General features: G+C 41.4%; 1 protein-coding gene across 3 annotated transcripts; it reads right to left on the bottom strand.

Moving 5' to 3' along the window:
* Positions 1 to 3,881: 3,881 nt before the first annotated feature.
* On the bottom strand, positions 3,882 to 12,756 carry eif4h (eukaryotic translation initiation factor 4h). Of its 3 annotated transcripts, none has more exons than XM_029714399.1 (8): positions 12,646 to 12,756; positions 10,140 to 10,321; positions 9,988 to 10,052; positions 9,099 to 9,195; positions 8,129 to 8,188; positions 7,428 to 7,583; positions 6,894 to 7,009; positions 3,882 to 5,862 (listed from the first exon to the last, which is right to left on the bottom strand). In XM_029714399.1, the coding sequence occupies exons 1-8, from the start codon at positions 12,708 to 12,710 to the stop codon at positions 5,836 to 5,838; spliced, it is 768 nt and encodes a 255-aa protein (XP_029570259.1). In that variant the 5' UTR covers positions 12,711 to 12,756; the 3' UTR covers positions 3,882 to 5,835. The 3 variants fall into 3 exon arrangements, with proteins under 3 accessions (XP_029570259.1, XP_029570258.1, XP_029570260.1); XM_029714398.1 differs by having other exon boundaries at positions 10,140 to 10,327; positions 12,646 to 12,753; XM_029714400.1 differs by lacking the exon at positions 8,129 to 8,188 and having other exon boundaries at positions 10,140 to 10,327; positions 12,646 to 12,753.
* Positions 12,757 to 19,303: the final 6,547 nt, after the last annotated feature.

Genomic DNA, 19,303 nt, shown 5'->3' on the forward strand with positions numbered 1-19,303 from the left:
TGGCAAGACAGAAGCCAATCCTCAGTAAAAGACACATGACAGCCTGCTTGGAGTTTGCCAAAAGGCACCTAAATACTCTCAGACCATGAGAAACAAGATTCTCTGGTCTGATGAAACCAAGATTGAACTCGTTGGCCTGAATGCCAAGTGTCACTTCTTGAGGAAACCGGCGGAGCATAGTGGTGGCAGCATCATGCTGTGGGGATGTTTTTCAGCGGCAGGGACTAGTCAGCGGCAGAGACTAGTCAGGATCGGAGAGCCTTGAATCCTTAAAAATCCTTGAAGAGATCCCTAAAGAGATCCTTGATGAAAACCTGCTCCAGAGTGCTCAGGATCTCAGACTGGGGTGAAGGTTCACATTCCAACAGGACAATACCCCTAAGCACACAGCCAAGACAATGCAGGAGTGGCTTCGGGACATGTATCTGAATGTCCTTGAGTGGCCCAGCCAGAGCCCGGACTTGAACCCGATCAAACATCTCTGGAGAGACCTGAAAATAGCTGTGCAGCAATGTTCCCCATCCAACCTGACAGAGCTTGAGAGGATCTGCAGAGAAGAATGGGAGAAACTCCCCAAATACAGGTGTGCCAAGCTTGTAGCGTCCTACCCAAGAAGACTCAAGGCTGTAATCGCTACCAAAGGCGCTTCAACAAAGTACTGAGTAAAAGGTCTGAATACTTATGTAATGTATATTTCCTTTTATTTATATATATATATATATATATATATATATATATATATATATATATATATATACATAAATAATATATATAGTATTCAGACTATATATATATATATATACTGCTCAAAAAAATAAAGGGAACACTAAAATAACACATCCTAGATCTGAATGAATGAAATAATCTTATTAAATACTTTTTCTTTACATAGTTGAATGTGCTGACAACAAAATCACACAAAAATAATCAATGGAAATCCAATTTATCAACCCATGGAGGTCTGGATTTGGAGTCACACTCAAAATTAAAGTGGAAAACCACACTACAGGCTGATCCAACTTTGATGTAATGTCCTTAAAACAAGTCAAAATGAGGCTCAGTAGTGTGTGTGGCCTCCACGTGCCTGTATGACCTCCCTACAACGCCTGGGCATGCTCCTGATGAGGTGGCGGATGGTCTCCTGGGGGATTTCCTCCCAGACCTGGACTAAAGCATCCGCCAACTTCTGGACAGTCTGTGGTGCAACGTGGCGTTGGTGGATGGAGTGAGACATGATGTCCCAGATGTGCTCAATTGGATTCAGGTCTGGGGAACGGGCGGGCCAGTCCATAGCATCAATGCCTTCCTCTTGCAGGAACTGCTGACACACTCCAGCCACATGAGGTCTAGCATTGTCTTGCATTAGGAGGAACCCAGGGCCAACCGCACCAGCATATGGTCTCATATGTAAGCACAACCCCCACCTGTGGACGTCGGGCCCTCATACCACCCTCATGGAGTCTGTTTCTGACCGTTTGAGCAGACACATGCACATTTGTGGCCTGCTGGAGGTCATTTTGCAGGGCTCTGGCAGTGCTCCTTCTGCTCCTCCTTGCACAAAGGCGGAGGTTGCGGTCCTGCTGCTGGGTTGTTGCCCTCCTACGGCCTCCTCCACGTCTCCTGATGTACTGGCCTGTCTCCTGGTAGCGCCTCCATGCTCTGGACACTACGCTGACAGACACAGCAAACCTTCTTGCCACAGCTCGCATTGATGTGCCATCCTGGATGAGCTGCACTACCTGAGCCACTTGGGTGGGTTGTAGACTCCGTCTCATGCTACCACTAGAGTGAAAGCACCGCCAGCATTCAAAAGTGACCAAAACATCAGCCGGGAAGCATAGGAACTGAGAAGTGGTCTGTGGTCACCACCTGCAAAACCACTCCTTTATTGGGGGTGTCTTGCTAATTGCCTATAATTTCCACCTGTTGTCTATTCCATTTGCACAACAGCATGTGAAATGTATTGTCAATCAGTGTTGCTTCCTAAGTGGACAGTTTGATTTCACAGAAGTGTGTGATTGACTTGGAGTTACATTGTGTTGTTTAAGTGTTCCCTTTATTTTTTTGAGCAGTGTATATATATAGCAAATATTTCTAAAATCCTGTATTTGCTTTGTCATTCTGGGGTATTGTGTGTAGATTGAGGGGGAAAAAACTAGTTGATCAATTTTAGAATAATGCTGTAACCTACCAAAAGTTTGGACACACCTACTAATTTCGGAGTTTTTCTTTATTTTTTTACTATTTTCTAATAAACTATGAAATAACACATATGGAATCATGTAGTAACCAAAAAAGTGTTAAACAAATCCAAATAGATTTCATATTTAAGATTCTTCAAAGTAGCCGCCCTTTGCCTTGATGACACCTTTGCACACTCTTGGCATTCTCTCAACCAGCTTCATTAGGAATGCTATTCCAACAGTCTTGAAGGAGTTTCTTCAAGACTGCTGAGCACTTGTTGGCTGCTTTTCCTTCACTCTGCGGTCCAACTCATCCCAAACCATCTAAATTGGGTTGAGGTCGGGTGACTGTGGAGGCCATGTCATCTGATGCAGCACTCCATCACTGCTGTTGGGACTGCTGTGGGGGCAGCTTTATGTAGGCCCTAACAGTTTGTGCGCACTTTTTGTCACCGTTATAGTCCAATTAATATGTTATGTAGTCGCTTTTCTGGTACGCATAAAAAAAGACTGCTCAATAAATAATTTCTATTGAAAGTGCTATATCCAGGAGTATTTACTCTAGGTACAGGAAACCGTGCACCAAAACCTTTGGGTTAAAATAAAGTAATGTGGTCAGATAGTCTTGCTTACCTCTGTTTCCACTGGCTGGGTCTGGGTCCACCTCTGTATCCATGCCTGGCTGACCAAAGTGACTGAGCCAAAGAAGCAGAGCACACTTCCTCTTTCACATTGAACTCCACGCTACATCTGCAGTCCACTACAGAGCAGTCTCTCTCAGATACTTCATCAACTATGTGTACCTGCCTAGTTTGATTACCAAAGGACCTGCAAGTTGATCACTGCACCTGTAGGCTATATAACTCTCCCTGCACTTTTATTCAAACACACTGTTGTGGGGTTTACCTAGAGGTTGCGATGCATCTCCATACATCTCATTGGAAGTGTGGAATCTGCCTTTTATGGCATTTTCAGTTCCAGGCTGTCCACCATAGCCGATGACAACCGGTTTGCATTCAGCAGGACACAACATTGTGCCACATTCAGATGGAAATACAGCATGTAGAACAAACATCCTTCTCGGATATGTAAAATAAGAAAGTGCCAGACCTATTCATGACATTTGTATCTGCACCTTTCCACGTTTGCCTATTTGTGGCCCTGGTATTGTGCATACAAATGTGTACTCGGAGTGCTTCACATGGGGTAGGCCTATATTCACCGTAGGCTTATTCAAAGGGTTGAAACTAGCAGAACATAATGACTTCTCATGCGGAATATACATCTGTCAAATATTTCCATCTAGCCTGGTCCCAGATTTGTTTGCGCTCTTGCCAATGCCAACTCCATTGCTGTATATTTCGTCATGACAATGAGTTAACATGACAGCACATACTGGCACTCAGTCTAATTTCCATCTGCAAAACTGAAATATTTGATGCTAAATATGCATTAGGGATTCATCTTTCAGAACATTGTAGATAGGAATGAATAAAAAAAATATAAAATACAGCAAGACAAGTTTATTATTTCATACTACCTCAACTCTACTGCATCCTTCCGGATATTCATTGGATCCACTTTCGGGCTAGCCATTCAGTCAAAGGTTTGACAGAACATATAAATTCATTATAAACAATGACATTATGCATGACAAGCTATGTAGGTTATTGGACAAAGAGTCAGTAGGCAATGAAATGTGTTGTACTTGACACACCAAAACGTGTTTAGAGTGAAGATTTATTGACAAAATGTGGTCAACACAGTGGCCTAATACTTTGAAATGTCTCAAGATTGTTCCCCAAAAGGACTAAATGTGAAATTGTTTTTCATGCTAGAACATTTGATACCGGTACTTCCTTCAGATAAAACAAATACCCAACCTTTTCATGTAAGCAGTGACAGACAATTCAATTGTTTTATTAAAAGATTGTTCAAAATACCAAACCCTGTTTTCTACTCTGCAAAACAAAACAGCCAATTTAAAACAAATATTGGGTTATTCAAAATAAAGCAAACACTCTTGCTCGGGGGCGTATTCATTACACCGATTGTTGCAATACGTTTCTTAAAACGGAAGCAAACAAAAACAGGGCGGGACCTACCTGAAATTTGTCCAATAGAAACGATTGTTTCACTCAGTTTGCTTCTTAAACAGTTCATAATGAATACACCCCTGTTCTCAAAGCTCAACTAACCATAAATTCAAAACAAAGATTCTGTCTGGCATTCAGACACACACCGAAAAGGATCCGGTCTCTGCACCTTGAAGCATAACAGGCCTCCAAACGGTATTCTACATACACTCTGCATTATGTTGTAATCCTGTGGGGAAAGCATTGATGATGAGGAACTAGGTTCTCTGCATGCAATACATTGTTTCTAATGTGGGCAGAAAGACACTTGCGAACATAGAATTTGTAGGAAATAATCAATAATAACTTAAATGGACATGTATGCGTGTTCCTTACAGAGTTAACTTTTTCAAAACACCTGCCCTGCTCCATCAATTACATTTTTTTTCTTCTATGTTCACATTGCTTTGTGTTCTCAGAGAACTACTTCATTGCCTTTACTTATTCACCCACCCCATTCAAACACATTAAGAATTAATGTAAGATACATTTTATTGCCATAAACAGTGTAGGAAAAAAAAAACTAAAAAAAACCCAGATCTTTCTATAGTACAGTAAGAACAAGGTATCACTTACTAAAATTTCATAACCAGTAAAATGTAAATAAAAATGGTTGCAACACATTCTCAAAGGCATCCTCCTACACAATCTACTGGTAGGCAGACTAGATTTAGCCGGTCTCCATGGGACAAATGAGAGCAGTTGATTTTTGTTCCGTTTCCTGTTAAAGTAGTACATTTTGCAGTGTCTAAGTGATCAATTTTTTTGATACAATGCATATAACTATTAAGATGTGGAAGTCAAAAGTTGCCAAACATCGAGACCGTTGCAATAACCCATGTTTCTGATTTAATCTAGTGTGCACTTCAGCTGCTCCGCTAAAACACCTTCGGCATCGCTCCATTATGCAGGAAGCCATTTTGCCTGGATTTAACAGACTAAGATCAAAAATCTTTCAAAATCAGGTTCCAGAAATACACATTGAGAGACAACAATAAGGATTCAGTTCTCTTGGCAATGTTATCATTTAATATTTAAGACAGTGGCAATTTGAAGCTGAAATGATAATCATTTCACAAATAGAGCAGAAATTTAGGAGGAAAAGATATAAAAGACACCAAAGGAACAGCCTTTTGACAGCTGTATGTCTAAAACTGCAAATCATTTGGTGAACACAAAGGATGCCTTGGGAAAGGTAAGAGAAAATGACACATCAAAGTCCTTACCCAAAGGCAACAGAACCAAACTGAAGCCCCTGTCCCGAGTTCCTTTTGATGTGTGTGGGGTACGGGTCAGGTTGACATAGGCCTGGCCCCTGCCCCTCACAGCAGCCTTGGGTCCAACTGCTTTTTTTTACCAATTAGATGAAGGCCTGCTTTGTGTTAGCGAGCAGAAAGAGGAACCCAGCGCCTGACTCCCCAGCGAGCTCTTTGGGAGAAGTCTTTGAAAGATTTTTGGTAAACAAAGCCAGTAGATCCAGAGTAGACTTCCAGAATAATGCAGCCGCGTGGATATATCTATTCCTTTTCTGCCTCTTTTTCAAGCTTTGAGAATAGAAAACAAACAAAAAAACATTATGGTTAGACAGGTTCAATTCCGGGGGAAATCTTAAATGATTTAACAGGAGAAATAAAATAGTTTTAACTTCTACACTACAATTGGATAGTTAAGCAGATACAATGACCTTAACAGCTCCACTAATAAAAAAGTGTGTTACTTTCAGCACTGTTCCCAAACTGAACATAATGCTGAACAATGTGTTTTAACGTAACGCCAATTTACATTTGGAAGTCAAGGGGGTAAAACAAACAAAAGCAGCACATTTCTGACCAAGCTTTCTTGTTGGTGTGTGTGTGTGTGTGTATAGGAGGGGAGCAGACAATGAAGGTGTTGTGTAGACCAACAGTGATAACAAAACCTTCTGGACTCCCTACAGAAGCTCAGCCACAACCGCCATGAACCAAACCATCAGCGCAAACCATTCTATTCTAACAATTCATGTTATATTGATTTTGTAAACAGGGGCAGAATTCTTGTGGGGGATCAATGCCTACCCACATGGAAGCATAGCAACCACTTCAGAGTTGGGGTCAAGACACACTTCATTTCCAACACACAGAGAGTCGAATAGCGGAGTGAAATACACTACTAAATAAACTGAAAAGTTGGTTACTTTTCAGCTCAATTGTATTCATTCTTTACTGCAATCAACATGTGAATGGACCTTCCCAACAGAACTACAGACAAAGCAGGCACTAATCACAGAGAAGCAGAGGTGTACGTAAGAAACATGTTAACAGTTTGACATGCATTCACAAGCTGCTCTCTGGGTGTTGGCGTGTTGTATTATTTTGTCCAAGAGTATGTGTGTGTTCTCATCTTGTTTTTATTCCGTCTCGAATAAATATTTCACTCAGAGAGTTTTGTTCAGTATGTCATCTCCGATAGAGGATTGCTAACGGAAGGCGTTAACGTATCCCATTGGCATCGTTTCATTTTTCTACACCGTCCCCTGCCCTTCCCTCCCGGGCTCTGAGGCCTGGTCAATTTCTTAAGGTTTGTCTTTGGGAATTACCTCCTCTCTCGGCTTGGCTCCGCCAAATATGGCAGAGTTGGGGTTGGCGACTTGGTTTAGCGGGGCAGCCACCGTACGTGGCTTCAGCTGAAGCCGCGGTCTCTGTGCCCTCTCCTCTGTGGAAAGCAAAGGGAAAAAATGACTAACATGATTAACTGGTCAAGTCAAATGTTATCACATCAAATAGGTGGCAACTGGGTTCAGGGCTTTTCGGTAGAGTAAATGAGGGGGTCAATATTTACACCGTCACAAAAGCTGTACGGTAACAAAAACACAAAGTCATCAAAAATCCATTTAAACTGATCCATTCTTCCAAGACTAAAGGGTGCTTTTTCTCAAACCTTGATGCCAGAAGTACTGCTTATTTTCATTATTCTCCTCTAAATCAGGGACGAATTCAGGCATGGGACACCAGTTGAGGAGTCTGCCCAATCAATTAACCAACCACAGTGGAGAAGAAAACCCTCCAAACTCCACACTTGGGAGTACCTCTGGTCTAGAGTATTTTATATGAGATAAGAGAGATTGTGACACCGTCAGAGGGTTCTCTGAAGTCATCCGCTCCAGCGCGCGGTGGTGGTCCGCCGTCCCTGTAGCGCCCCCCCATGCCTGCTCCTCCACCGCCTCCCCTTCGGTCACCACCGCGGCCACCTCCTCGGCCTCGTCCGAAGTCATCGTCTCCTCTGTAGCCTATACAAGGAGATGCAGAGGAAAAATACATTTTAGACAGTCTTGGGCTCATGCAGGAGTGCAATGTCACAGAACGTTCAGATAAAGTTTAGTGTAGAACAGACATTATCTCGTAAAATAAAGATAAGGAATCTTGTGAGCTCTAAACACCACATTACTATCAGTAACATTGTAAACATTGCAGATCTGACTAAATTAAATCTGCGTCCTTGCCCAGCACCTGGAGCAGCCCTGTAAGGTGACAAATGAGAATGAGGAACCTCCTGTATGAGTGATAACAAACAAAATGCACCAAGGGACAAAAAACCTGTGTAAATCGCAAAAGAAAAACCTGTGAATTCCTAAGGGGGAGGAAATTACATACCGCTTATATCAAACTACTCTGCAGATTCAAGCATCAAAAAATGGGAGCAATTGGTTTGCTTCCTTAGCTTGGTGCTCACTCTACCAACTGCACTGCTTGGATCTTAAACTGCAGGATTCAAACTGGGCCCGATCTAATGACAGGTTGGGGACCGGCTAAACCAGCGGAACGCTCATCCCACCTCCTTCATAGTCGTCTCTGGAACCTCCTCTGGGACCACCTCCACGAGAGCCCCCTCGGCCTGCAGGGGACAGGGCTCAGTTTTAACAATAGTGGCGAGTGGTGCTTAGGGCTGAGGCAGGGGTGAGGAACCCAAGGGCCTAGTGCTGGTTAGCCAAGGACCTAGGTTAGTAGTACTGCTTCTAGAGACAGCTAGTTGAAGTCTTTGGTTAGGAAAGTATAGAAGGTAGAAAAGATTTAGTTTAGCTGCTCAAATTTGTAGGGTTGTAGAGCTAAACAGGTCAAACACTATTTAATACAGAAAAGGAAGCAGGAGACAAAGGTGGGTGAGTAAGTGTGAATGGATACATTATGAAAAGTGCCAGAAATTCTCAAATCCCAGTATGTAGTGACATACAACAAGAATAAGGCCAGAGGCAACAGTAGTGGTAGTAGTACTAGTGCAATGCACACTTATAAGGACTGATGATTTGATTATAGCAGATTCCATAATCCATTGATCTATACATGTGATGTACAAGCATCTTGTCATGTTTTTATGACCACAAATGTTTGATTCTTCCGTTATTCTTATAAGTGGAATGCACCTTATGCTTAGGAGGTAGCAAACTCAAACAGAACAGCAAAGCTTCTGATAATTGACAGATTTTAAGACAGCCTTGGATTTAAGTATGATGGTGAAAGATGAGTCTCAGGGCAATATTAAAGATGTATAATTATTCAAATCTAGGCCAAGAGTTATTGCTACTTCATATTAATATTTACAGTTAAGACAATCCACAAATCAACTCATCTTGACTCATTAGAGAATGTAAGAGACACTAAATCAGCTGAGGTAAGTAATTGACATTTCTTTGTAGTTGTAATAATATACTACATATTAATAATATACTACATATTAATAATTAAGAAATATAGTAAGCAGTAGGAGGAACAAACAAGTTAGCATTCCAGTGAGCGCGAGCAGGTACCTCCTCTGTCGTTCCCCCGGAAGCCGAATCCTCCGGCGCCCCTCTCCTGCTTTCTGCCCTCTGCTATGTCAACCCTGAGTGACCGGTCTCCAAGGAGCTGGGGAGGCACAAGTCAGCATTAGGAGAAAATAAAACAACATGGTCCACTTCTCTGATAATGCTTCCAACAATGTTTATGTCCTACAAATATATCACTGTTGGACGCATCACTGTATTTAAATTGTCCCTTTTATAAAATGATATTTGTCACTGTACAAATTTTTAAAGCACTATTTTATGAAAGGTGCACATCAAACTAAGTTGATCATAGTGTTGGAGACAGTTTTATTTGTTTTATGAAAAAACTGCATCAATTATTCCTTTGTCACGATACCCATAACACAATACTCAGATTTTCTATACGAAACAGTTCAGTCTGCATGGTCCTTTTGAGGTATACTCAGCAATGCATGAATAAACAGAAGTATCAGGATGATTTCCAAAACAACAAAAGGGACAATACCAGAGGATAATCTCCTCCGCGGTTGTCACACAGCCATCACGTTGTATGAAAGTGAAGTGAACTCCTATGCACATGCGCCGATGCTCTGTGTGAATGCTCACAAGCGGAGCCTCTTGCATCAGTGCCACTCTGCAATATCTTTGGTTCACATTGCTGCTCATGGCCACGTCATAACGCTGAGGTCTCAGTTTAAGAACCTGTTTAAATGTTAAATAGTTTGTGCTATAGCTTTAAAAACAACACACGGCTGTTAAGTTTCCATAATTTGGACTGGAAATTCAGTCCTGTGATACTGAATATTGTGACAACACTGAACCACAGTATCCCTTTTACACTTATGAACCAGATACAAATGAGGACCTGAGAAAACTAATTGTGGGTACTCACAGCACCATCATACGTCAAAGCTTCTTTAAGGGATTCCAAGTCATCAAACTCTACATAACAAAAACCTGAAAGGAGAAAATTGGTTACAAAAAAGAAAACTGTTGCCGTGGCTTGTGATGTTTGTTATGCTATACAAACGGGTGCTTGCTCACCTTTAAACTTGTCTGTTTCTTTGTCTCGGACTAGTCGAACACTCCTGACATTGAGGTCTTTGAAAATGGCGTCTATGTCTCCTTGTACTGTGTTGAAGGGCAGGTTGCCCACGTAGGCTGTGTACGGGGGCTCTGTGGGTAGATCCTTCTGCTTGCGGGGTCCACCAGGTCCACTGCCACCTCTGGGTCTACCAGAAACGAACACCTCCATGAGAGAACAGACTACAACAGATAGCCACGCCCCACGTACAGGACCCTGAGTTTTTCCTGGTCAAGAATTACTAAGGACTACTGCATCAATGGCTGAGAGTCTGAGCTGGAGATTATGGTTGATAGTTGGGACATTAACAGAGTCACAGGCAAAATTGTGGCACAGAGGTAGTGCAGTGATACTTTCCAGCTGACTTTCTCTGAGCCTTCGATAAATGATGTACACTTGGACAGATCCATTAACAATCAAAATACCAAAGATCTACAGCTCAGATCCCATAGGAAAAGACATAATGTTTCACATACAATACAGGAAATAGGACTAGGCTGTCTGCAAACTGGAGAAAGAATTGACAAAGAAAAATAATAATCTGTTCCATTTCAATGCCAACCATGTTAGCCACACACAGATAAAGATGGTGGCCCTATTGTGATAAAATACTGGTAAACAATAATACAGAGATCTCATTCGTTTCATTTTTTTTACCCTGAAGAAGGCATATATGGAGCTATTTTTATAGCCTATTCACCGTTAGTCAGCACATCTACAAAAAATTATCATCTCTGGGTGTGCACCAGCTTTTCATTTTTCTCAATTAACAGCAGAAGTTCCTGTGCACTGATAACAGCCATTTTGAAGAAAGGTCTACTTGCAATGAATGTTCTATGTAATTGTTTTTCCCTACTGAACTTTTTCCCCTATGAATACACTGGATAAGAGCGTCTGCTATAATGATTTAAATGTACAAAAATATATATGTATGCTCCTCATGAGGAGTGGTGGGGCACTGCAAAACCTTCAAGGAACCTGTTCCCTTGCTGGCAACAATCTGACAGGGCTGAGAGAAATGCAGATGGGGTACTGCATGCCTGCAGCATTCCTCGGGTGTCAAAGCAAACTGAGCGACCAGGCTGAACCAAGATGTACAGCCACCTAGCTATAGGCCCCAACAAGGGAAACGGGATATCAGTTGCATAACTGAATGCATTCAACTGAAAAGGGTCTTCCAAAGCAAGGAGAGCAAGCGATTTTTTGTAAAATAACCATGTTGGCTGTTGTGATCTTACATAGCATTTGATAAGAGTTAAGGTGATAATATGTAGTTATTTGAACCATGGTGTCAAATTAATTTACGCCAAGTAGCCCAATAGATACAACACTAGTTTAAGTATTTCAGGATCAGGGGCTCCAACTCCTTACAACAACTAACGTTAAAGGTTATGAGTCACTGACAAGGGGTGGCAGACATAAAACACAGATCTTCATTATGATCATATGTACGTTTATCCTATCCAAGGGATCATATTTTAACCTGATGTACTTTATGCCGGTAGCTACCTAGTCTAATGTCTAGTGTTTTCGTTGATTAGGCTACTTTTAATTTCTGGCTAGCTAAATGACCTAGCTGGATTGAGTTCCAGAATATATTTCAGTATCGCCGCAACATCGTCAGCACGTAAAGTTTACAATTTCCTGTATTGAATGCCTGGCGTCAATGCACGAGTTAGCCCACGTTATGTTAGTTAACTGCATTGATAATCGTTCAAACCTAGCTAGCTGGCTGGCGAGTGCGCGCATCAAGCTAGATAGGAATGGATGCAGGGTGCAATGGGCCCAAACTAGACTAGCTAGCAGAGTTAGCTAGCTAGTTCTCCGCATAAATCGCCATGCAATTAGCACAAGCTAATCTAGCGAGCGCGCTAGCTAACGTGACCACTAACAATGCATCAAAAGACTTGTGCATTGAATAATGATTACTAACCAACTAGCTAAGCATGCTATGTGTTGATAATGATTTCGAGGATTGGCGCATGTTGACATCTCGAGCTGTTATCACCCGATTTAGCCATTCAACGCAGTCCCTGCCTTGCTAGTAGTAGCACAACATGTAGCCCATGTGGGCTGCTTTTTAACGAGATGCTGGCGCCAAGTGCCATGCTGGCAGTCTAAGAATTATAAAATGTATTGCATTCATAACCATGTCATAATATGTATTGTCAAACCGACATTAATAAGTCGCTAACATTCTGTAATGGAAAATCTCACACGCACATCTGGAAGTAGCTAACTATGGTCAATCCACGAGTTTTCCCCGCCCTCAATACCGGCTTCCCATTCATCAAAGCGGCGGTGAGAGGCTAGCCACTGGCACTGTCTGGCCCGTGTTCTGAGCCCAGGCCTATCTTTCAGAATAATTTCGAACAAGCCCCTGCATAAAAGTGAGGCATTGGTGCGTTTTCTTGCATCACCATACGGTAATACTGACACATTCTATTCGTCCAGGTATTTTCTTACCCTCTGCCTCCACCAAAACTACCGTAAGCCCGATCTCGGTCATCGTAGTTATCGTAATCCGCCATTGCCGAGATTGCTGTCGGAGAAAGCAGTTGGGTGTCGAAAGGTCCTTCAATATAGGGATAGCTCAATTTTAGTTGTCCTTTCAGTGCCTGACCCATAAACACTTTTTTGCACAGTCAGATAGAGACTACAAGTTAGCTACCCTCAAATCCCCCAATTAAACTAAATATCAGTAAAATAACAAGATCCAACCCCAGTGTCATTAGTGTTTTGCATCTGGATATTGGTATATATCCTGGTTGGGCATTCTACTACTGTAAGAAACAGGTGCATATGATGTTAGACAATTTATACAGAAGTATAGTCCTTTAGCCAACACTATCTCCGTGCTATTATCCACAGGAATATCAATGTGGCCTACACCCAACCCAGCTAGAGTTACACCATGCCAACCTGGTCTCAGAGCATTTCGTATTATTCTTTACCTAAATCCGAGACATTCCATTTAGTATGATATGTAATGAATTACAATTCGTATTATGTGAAGCGAATTTACCAAATGTAAAATATGTTACGAATTTGCGAAACGTATTATACTGTAAGTATCAAAAGTAAAAATGAAAGCTGACAAGGTAAAAATCTGTCTTTCTGTCCCTGAACAAGGCAGTTAACCCACTGTTCCTAGGCCGTTATTGTAAATAAGAATTTGTTCTTAATAACTGACTTGCCTAATTAAATAATGTTTTTTTTATGTATAAATCATTTCAAATTGCTTATATTAAACAAACCAGATTTATTTTTATTTTACTTTATTTACAGATAGCCAGGAGCACACTCCAACACTTAGACATCATTAACAAACAAAGCATTTTTGTTTAGTGAGTCTGCCAGATCAGAGGTAGTATATCTCCGCTGGCTGCCCCACCACCATAGAAAGCACTGAGCTAGGCTGAAACACCTGCATTTTGGAGCTCCCTTACTCACGAAAGCAAAAAAGAGACCATGTTTGTATGAGGTTTTATTAACTCAATATATATATATATTTTTTACATTGTTAGCAAACTGATATGTGACACGTATTAATGCCAAAATAACATGCATAACAGCCCCCCCCCCCCAAAAAAATATAACTCTGCCCCACCTGCCCTGAATGACGCGTCGCCACTGTTTGTATTTGACACCATGATACATTTTGCTATCCCTGCTCCCATTCAACACTCATTCTAACATTACACCTTTCAACTGCCTTTTTCAATTCTTGATTGCCTTTTTTTGCAGGAATAATCTAGCTTTGATGGAAGGATGGAGAAAGGAACAAAGGGAAAGAGTACAGAAGTTATCCAGCCTGCTGACTAAGAAATGTAAATAGCCTATGTTTTGCTGTATATCTCTCTATCTCTTTCTGTCTGTGTGCCTGACTGCCAGATTGCTGAGGGACAACATAGTCAATGTACTTGCTAGGATAAGTCTAATTAAGTGAAGACCTTAATCATGATTTTGCTCTATCTTTACAGTTCCTGAAACATGTCAATGACCTGATGCATGGCCTCTACAGCAGTGCGTGGCTACCCAATTAGTTACCAGTGACCTATTCTGCCACATCCCAGTGAAAGGAAAGAGCAGAACCAACCCTCCTAAATCCAAAGTCTATAGCTAGGTTTCCATCCAATTGGCGACAGATGTTCACGCGAATATTCTAAAATCCGCATAAAAACAATTTGCACATTTTCCCACCAGAAATCTTTCCATCAAATTGACTTTTACGGATAAAAGGCTTTGTGTGATGACGTAGTGCATATACAAATAAACTTTTGCAGTTAAATTCCCATGTAACTAATAAAAAATAAAATTTTAATGGGTTACCATCGCATTTTCAACTCTACTGATGGTTTTGTCATAAAAAATCTTTAAAGAACTACTTAAGTAGTTTTTTGGGGGTATCTGTACTTTACTTTACTATTTATATTCTTCACAACTTTTACTTTTACTTCACAACATTCTTAATGAAAATAATGTACTTTTTACTCCATACGTTTTCCCTGACACCAAAAGGTACTTGTTACCTTGCTTAGCAGGACAGGAAAATGCTCCAATTGTCAAGAGAACATCCCTGGTCATCCTTACTACGTAGAGGTTGATAATGTTCTCTAGTTGCGCCGTGATTGGCCGTGATTGGCTCAGTGTTCTGTCACTCAACTATGTCACTGCAAAATCTACGGGGAGAGCTCTAAAATTGAAGCCTCTTGGGTGCTGCCATAGAGTTACATTAGAAGTGCCCATCCAAGAAGGCTCAAGGTCATTGGCCACTGATAAAATTTCGTCAAATCACGTTATAGCTACAGTGGATTCGGGAAAGTATTCAGACCACATTTCTTTTATGTTACAGCCTTATTCTAAAATGTATTGAATACATTTTATCCTTCATCAATCTGAACACAATACCCCATAACCAGAAAGCGAAAAAAGGTTTTTAGGCAGTTTTCCAAATTTATAAAAAAACAAAAAACAGAAATGCCTTATTTACATAAGTATTCAGACTTTTCCTGTGAGACTCTAAATTGAGCTCAGGTGCATCTTGTTTCCATTGATCATCCTTAAGATGTTTCTACAACTTGATTGGAGTCCACCTGTGGTAAATTCAATTGATTGGGCATGATTTGGAAAGTACACACCTGTCTATATAAGGTCCCACAGTTGACAATGAATGTCAGAGCAAAAACCAAGCTATGAGATCGAAGGAATTGTCTGTAGAGCTCTGAGACAGGATTGTGTCAAGGCACAGATCTGGGGAAGGGTATCAAAACATTTTTGCATGATTGAAGGTCCCCAAGAACACAGTGGCCCCCATCGTTATTATATGGAAGAAGTTTGGAACCACCAAGACTCTTCCTAGATCTGGCCGCCCGGCTAAACTGAGCAATTTGGGGAGAAGGGCCTTGGCCAGGGAGGTGATCAAGAACCCGATGGCCACTCTGACAGAGCTCCAGAGTTCCTCTGTGGAGATGGGAGGACCTTCCAGAAGGACAACCATCTCTGCAGCACTCCAGCAATCAGGCATTTATTGTAGAGTGGCCAGACGGAAGCCACTCCTCAGTAAAAGGCACATGACAGCCCGCTTGGAATTTGCCAAAAGGCACGTAAAGAACTCTCAGACCAAGAGAAAAGGTGCTTCAACAAAGTAAAGGGTCTGAATACTTAAGTAAATGTGATATCAGTTTTTATTTTTAATACATTTGCAAAAACGTCTAAAAACCTATTTTTGCTTTGTCATTATGTGGTATTTAATCGATTTTAGAATAAGGCTGTAATTTATCAAAATGTGGAAAAAGTGAAGGGCTCTGAATACTTTCAAAATATTAGGTGGCAAGCTAGCAGTCATCATCATGAATCAAGTCGACAATCTACTGGCAAATCCTTTTCAAACCTTGTCATATGAAGAGAAATTAGAGATAAAACATCTCGGTGCTCATCGTCCATTGAACATAAACATTACACAACAAGTCGGAAATCGCAAATTAAACAATTGTGGTTTGGAAGGAAGCAGTGGAAGGAATCACTATTTTGCTTCCACTGCCTGCTATTCAGTGGAGACGGTGTGTGGTCCAAGTCTGGGTTTAAGGATTTAAAACATCTGTCTGAAAGGGTCTCAAAACATGAGAATTGTGCATCACATATAAACAACGCTGTTAAACTGGGATTACTGGGGAAATCAAACATTGTGGCTCAGCTAGACACCGCATATAGACGAGCCATCGACCTTCACAACAACAAAAGGAGGAGAATAGGTATGTGCTTACCATAATTATAGCATGCATTAAATTGTGTGGCAATTGTGAGACATCACTGCCGGGCCATGAACCCAGGCGTTTTCAGGTGTATTTTTGAGACCAAGCATGAAGGAGATTACAGGGTACAAAAGGCGTTATGACGACCAACTAATTTATAAGGGTACATCAAGCACGATCCAAAACAAACTTTTGGATTGTATGTATGAAGTGTATAGAGAAGCTATAGCTAAGGAGGTGTCTGAGACTCCTTTTGCGTCTGTACAGGCAAACGAGACCACTGACGTCTCCTGTAAATCACAGGTGGTAATAGTGCTGCACTACATGTTACCAGACAACAGTGTGTGTGAGAGGTTTTTATTGTTTGTAGAGGTGAAGGACAAAATTGGCGTTGGCCTCTCCAACACTATCGAACAAGTCCTAGTGCCACTGAATGCCAAGGAGAAGCTGGTTGCACAAACCTACAATGGGGCAACGGTAATGAGTGGTAATGTACGTTGTGTCCAAACGCTACTAAAGGAGACTTACCCAAATGCGCAAATTGTGCACCGTTACGCACACCAACTGAATCTAACACTTCAGCAACTTTGTGCAGGGAGAGTGAGTGTGCTAAAAGTGTTTTTCCACCTTTTTCACATGCTCACTCAGACTCTCCGCTCTCGCAAAATCAACAAACAGATGGGTCCCCACCGGGTACACAATGGAACTTCAAAAGCAGAATTGGCAATGCTGTGTGGGAGGACCGTGAGGCACTGTCCCAGTGCATGGAGGACATCTGCACGCAGCCTGGATGGGATGAGAACACCATCAGCAAGGCTTATGGCCTGTCCATGAAACTCAAGGATCCCACTTTTCTGGAACTGCTCTAGTTATTTTCCTTGGTCATGCCAGAGGTGGATTTTTTTGTACAACATAATGCAGAAACTAACCGTTGATGCAGCAGGAATCGCCGGAGCAATCAACAACTTCAAGGTGAACATTCAATTCGTAAGCAAACTAATGCACTGGCCAAAGGACATGTTGATTCCACTGAACCAAGGTGGAGAAAACTTAACAATGCACCCGTGATGAAGGAGGCATGCAACACAATCACTGCTAATGTGCAAGAAAGGTTTTCTGAAAGTGACAGCAAAGTTGGTGGACAGCTCATTTCTCCCCAGAATATATATTCCTTTCTGACCGCAGAACTCCAGTGTGCTACAAAGCTATGGCCTGTGGCTAACCAAGAGAAGTTGAAAACTGAGCTGTCCACTCTACCAGCATCCTGAGCTGCACACTGGAAAGACAGCACTTTATTTATTGTAATCACTCTATGATAATAACCTGCAGCAGGCCTTGTCTGAGATGGTCTTTCTTCTCAAAATCACCATAACCACTCCGATGACAACCGCAGAGTCAGAGAAAAACTTTTCCATCCTTAAAAGGATAGAAACCTGCACACGCAACTCCTTGGGCCAGAAAAGGTTAAATGCATTGGCCCCGCTATCAATCCAGCATGACTTCATCCAGAGAATGCCAGACTTTGATGACAAAATAAATGAGTTTGCCCACAAGAAGGACCGCCGGACAAATTTCCTGTTCAAGTGAGCACAGCACAACAATGGTGAGTCCATAAATATGTCTAGTATGCTGCTGCATAAGTGATGTAGTATGGAGAGATGTATAAATATGTCTAGTATGCTGCTGCATAAGTGATGTAATATGAAGATATGTATACTGTAGCTAAAAAAGTAATACTAAGTGTATGTTGTGTAGTAAGCAGTTAGTAACCTATATGTCTCACCCTAAGAATGTAGTCCCTTTCCCCTTTAGAACTTAGCCTACTGTTCTGACTTGGTGGTGCACATGTAGCCTATAGCCTGTTTTAGAGGAATGTCATCGTCAAATATTATAACAGCTTTCATTGTCTGCTTACGTGCCCCCATTGTAAGATCTTTCATTGTCTTGCTTATGTGCCCCCGTTAACTTAGCCTACTGTTCGGACTTGGTGTACAGGGAGAATACTGTAAGAACGGCCCGTGTTCTGAATGATGTTGCTGTCCATTTCGAAAGTGATGAATGAATAGGCATATAGCCTACTGTTCAGACTTGGTTGTGCACATCTAGCCTATAGCCAGTTTTAGAGAAATGTCATCATCGAATATTAAAACAGCTTTCATTGCCTGCTTACCTGCCCCCATTGTAAAGAGTTTTCATTGTCTGCTTATGTGCCCATGTTAATTTAGCCTACTGTTCGGACTTGATGTACAAGGAGAATACTGTATGAATGGCCCATGTTCTAAATTATGTCTCTGTCCATTTCAAAAGTCCTGAACAAATAGATGGCATGTAGGCTACATCTGTCTCAGTTCACTCATGTCTTAATCAAAATTATGGCTTGCCTCTTAACCGCTTATCATCATATATGTGACTCGTTTCAGGAAACTAGAATGTAAACTTAAAAAAAAAAATCTAAATGCGTTTTTTTGGCAGAAATACCTTCTGAAACATGTAAACTTTCATATGCCTTAATAACAAACTTGTATTTAATTTGTAAATACAAATAAAATTGTTAAATTACGAGCCTAGTTGGTTTAGCCACAGAAAAAGCTAACAACCTTCCTGCTAGCCATGATTGGCTGAGATAATGAGTGGGCTGGACATGCCGAGAGATGAATTCGTATTGGTCTACCATGTAGCACACTTCTGTCTATTTGAGCTGGTCAGTATGTGTAGGTAATCCTGTCTAACGCTGCTTTAAAAAATATATATATCGCGTTGTAGAACTGTTGTTGTTGAACGCTGTTGAACGCTGTTGAATGCTGTCTAATGGCAAAACCTGAACTAAAGACCTCAGTTTAAAAGCTGACAGTGTTTTTCTATACTTTTAT

The sequence above is a fragment of the Salmo trutta genome, chromosome 26 (genome assembly GCF_901001165.1).
Source record: "Salmo trutta chromosome 26, fSalTru1.1, whole genome shotgun sequence".
NCBI lineage: Eukaryota > Metazoa > Chordata > Actinopteri > Salmoniformes > Salmonidae > Salmo > Salmo trutta.

Bases quoted from the DNA above. Each gene is read 5' to 3' on its own strand.
- eif4h (XM_029714398.1), bottom strand. From the start codon at position 12,710: ATGGCGGATTACGATAACTACGATGACCGAGATCGGGCTTACGGTAGT. The intron at 10,328-12,645 runs GTAAGAAAATAC...CGTTTCTGGTAG, and splicing joins AGTTTTGGTGGAGGCAGAGG to ACCCAGAGGTGGCAGTGGAC. The intron at 10,053-10,139 runs GTGAGCAAGCAC...TTCTCCTTTCAG, and splicing joins AGAAACAGACAAGTTTAAAG to GTTTTTGTTATGTAGAGTTT.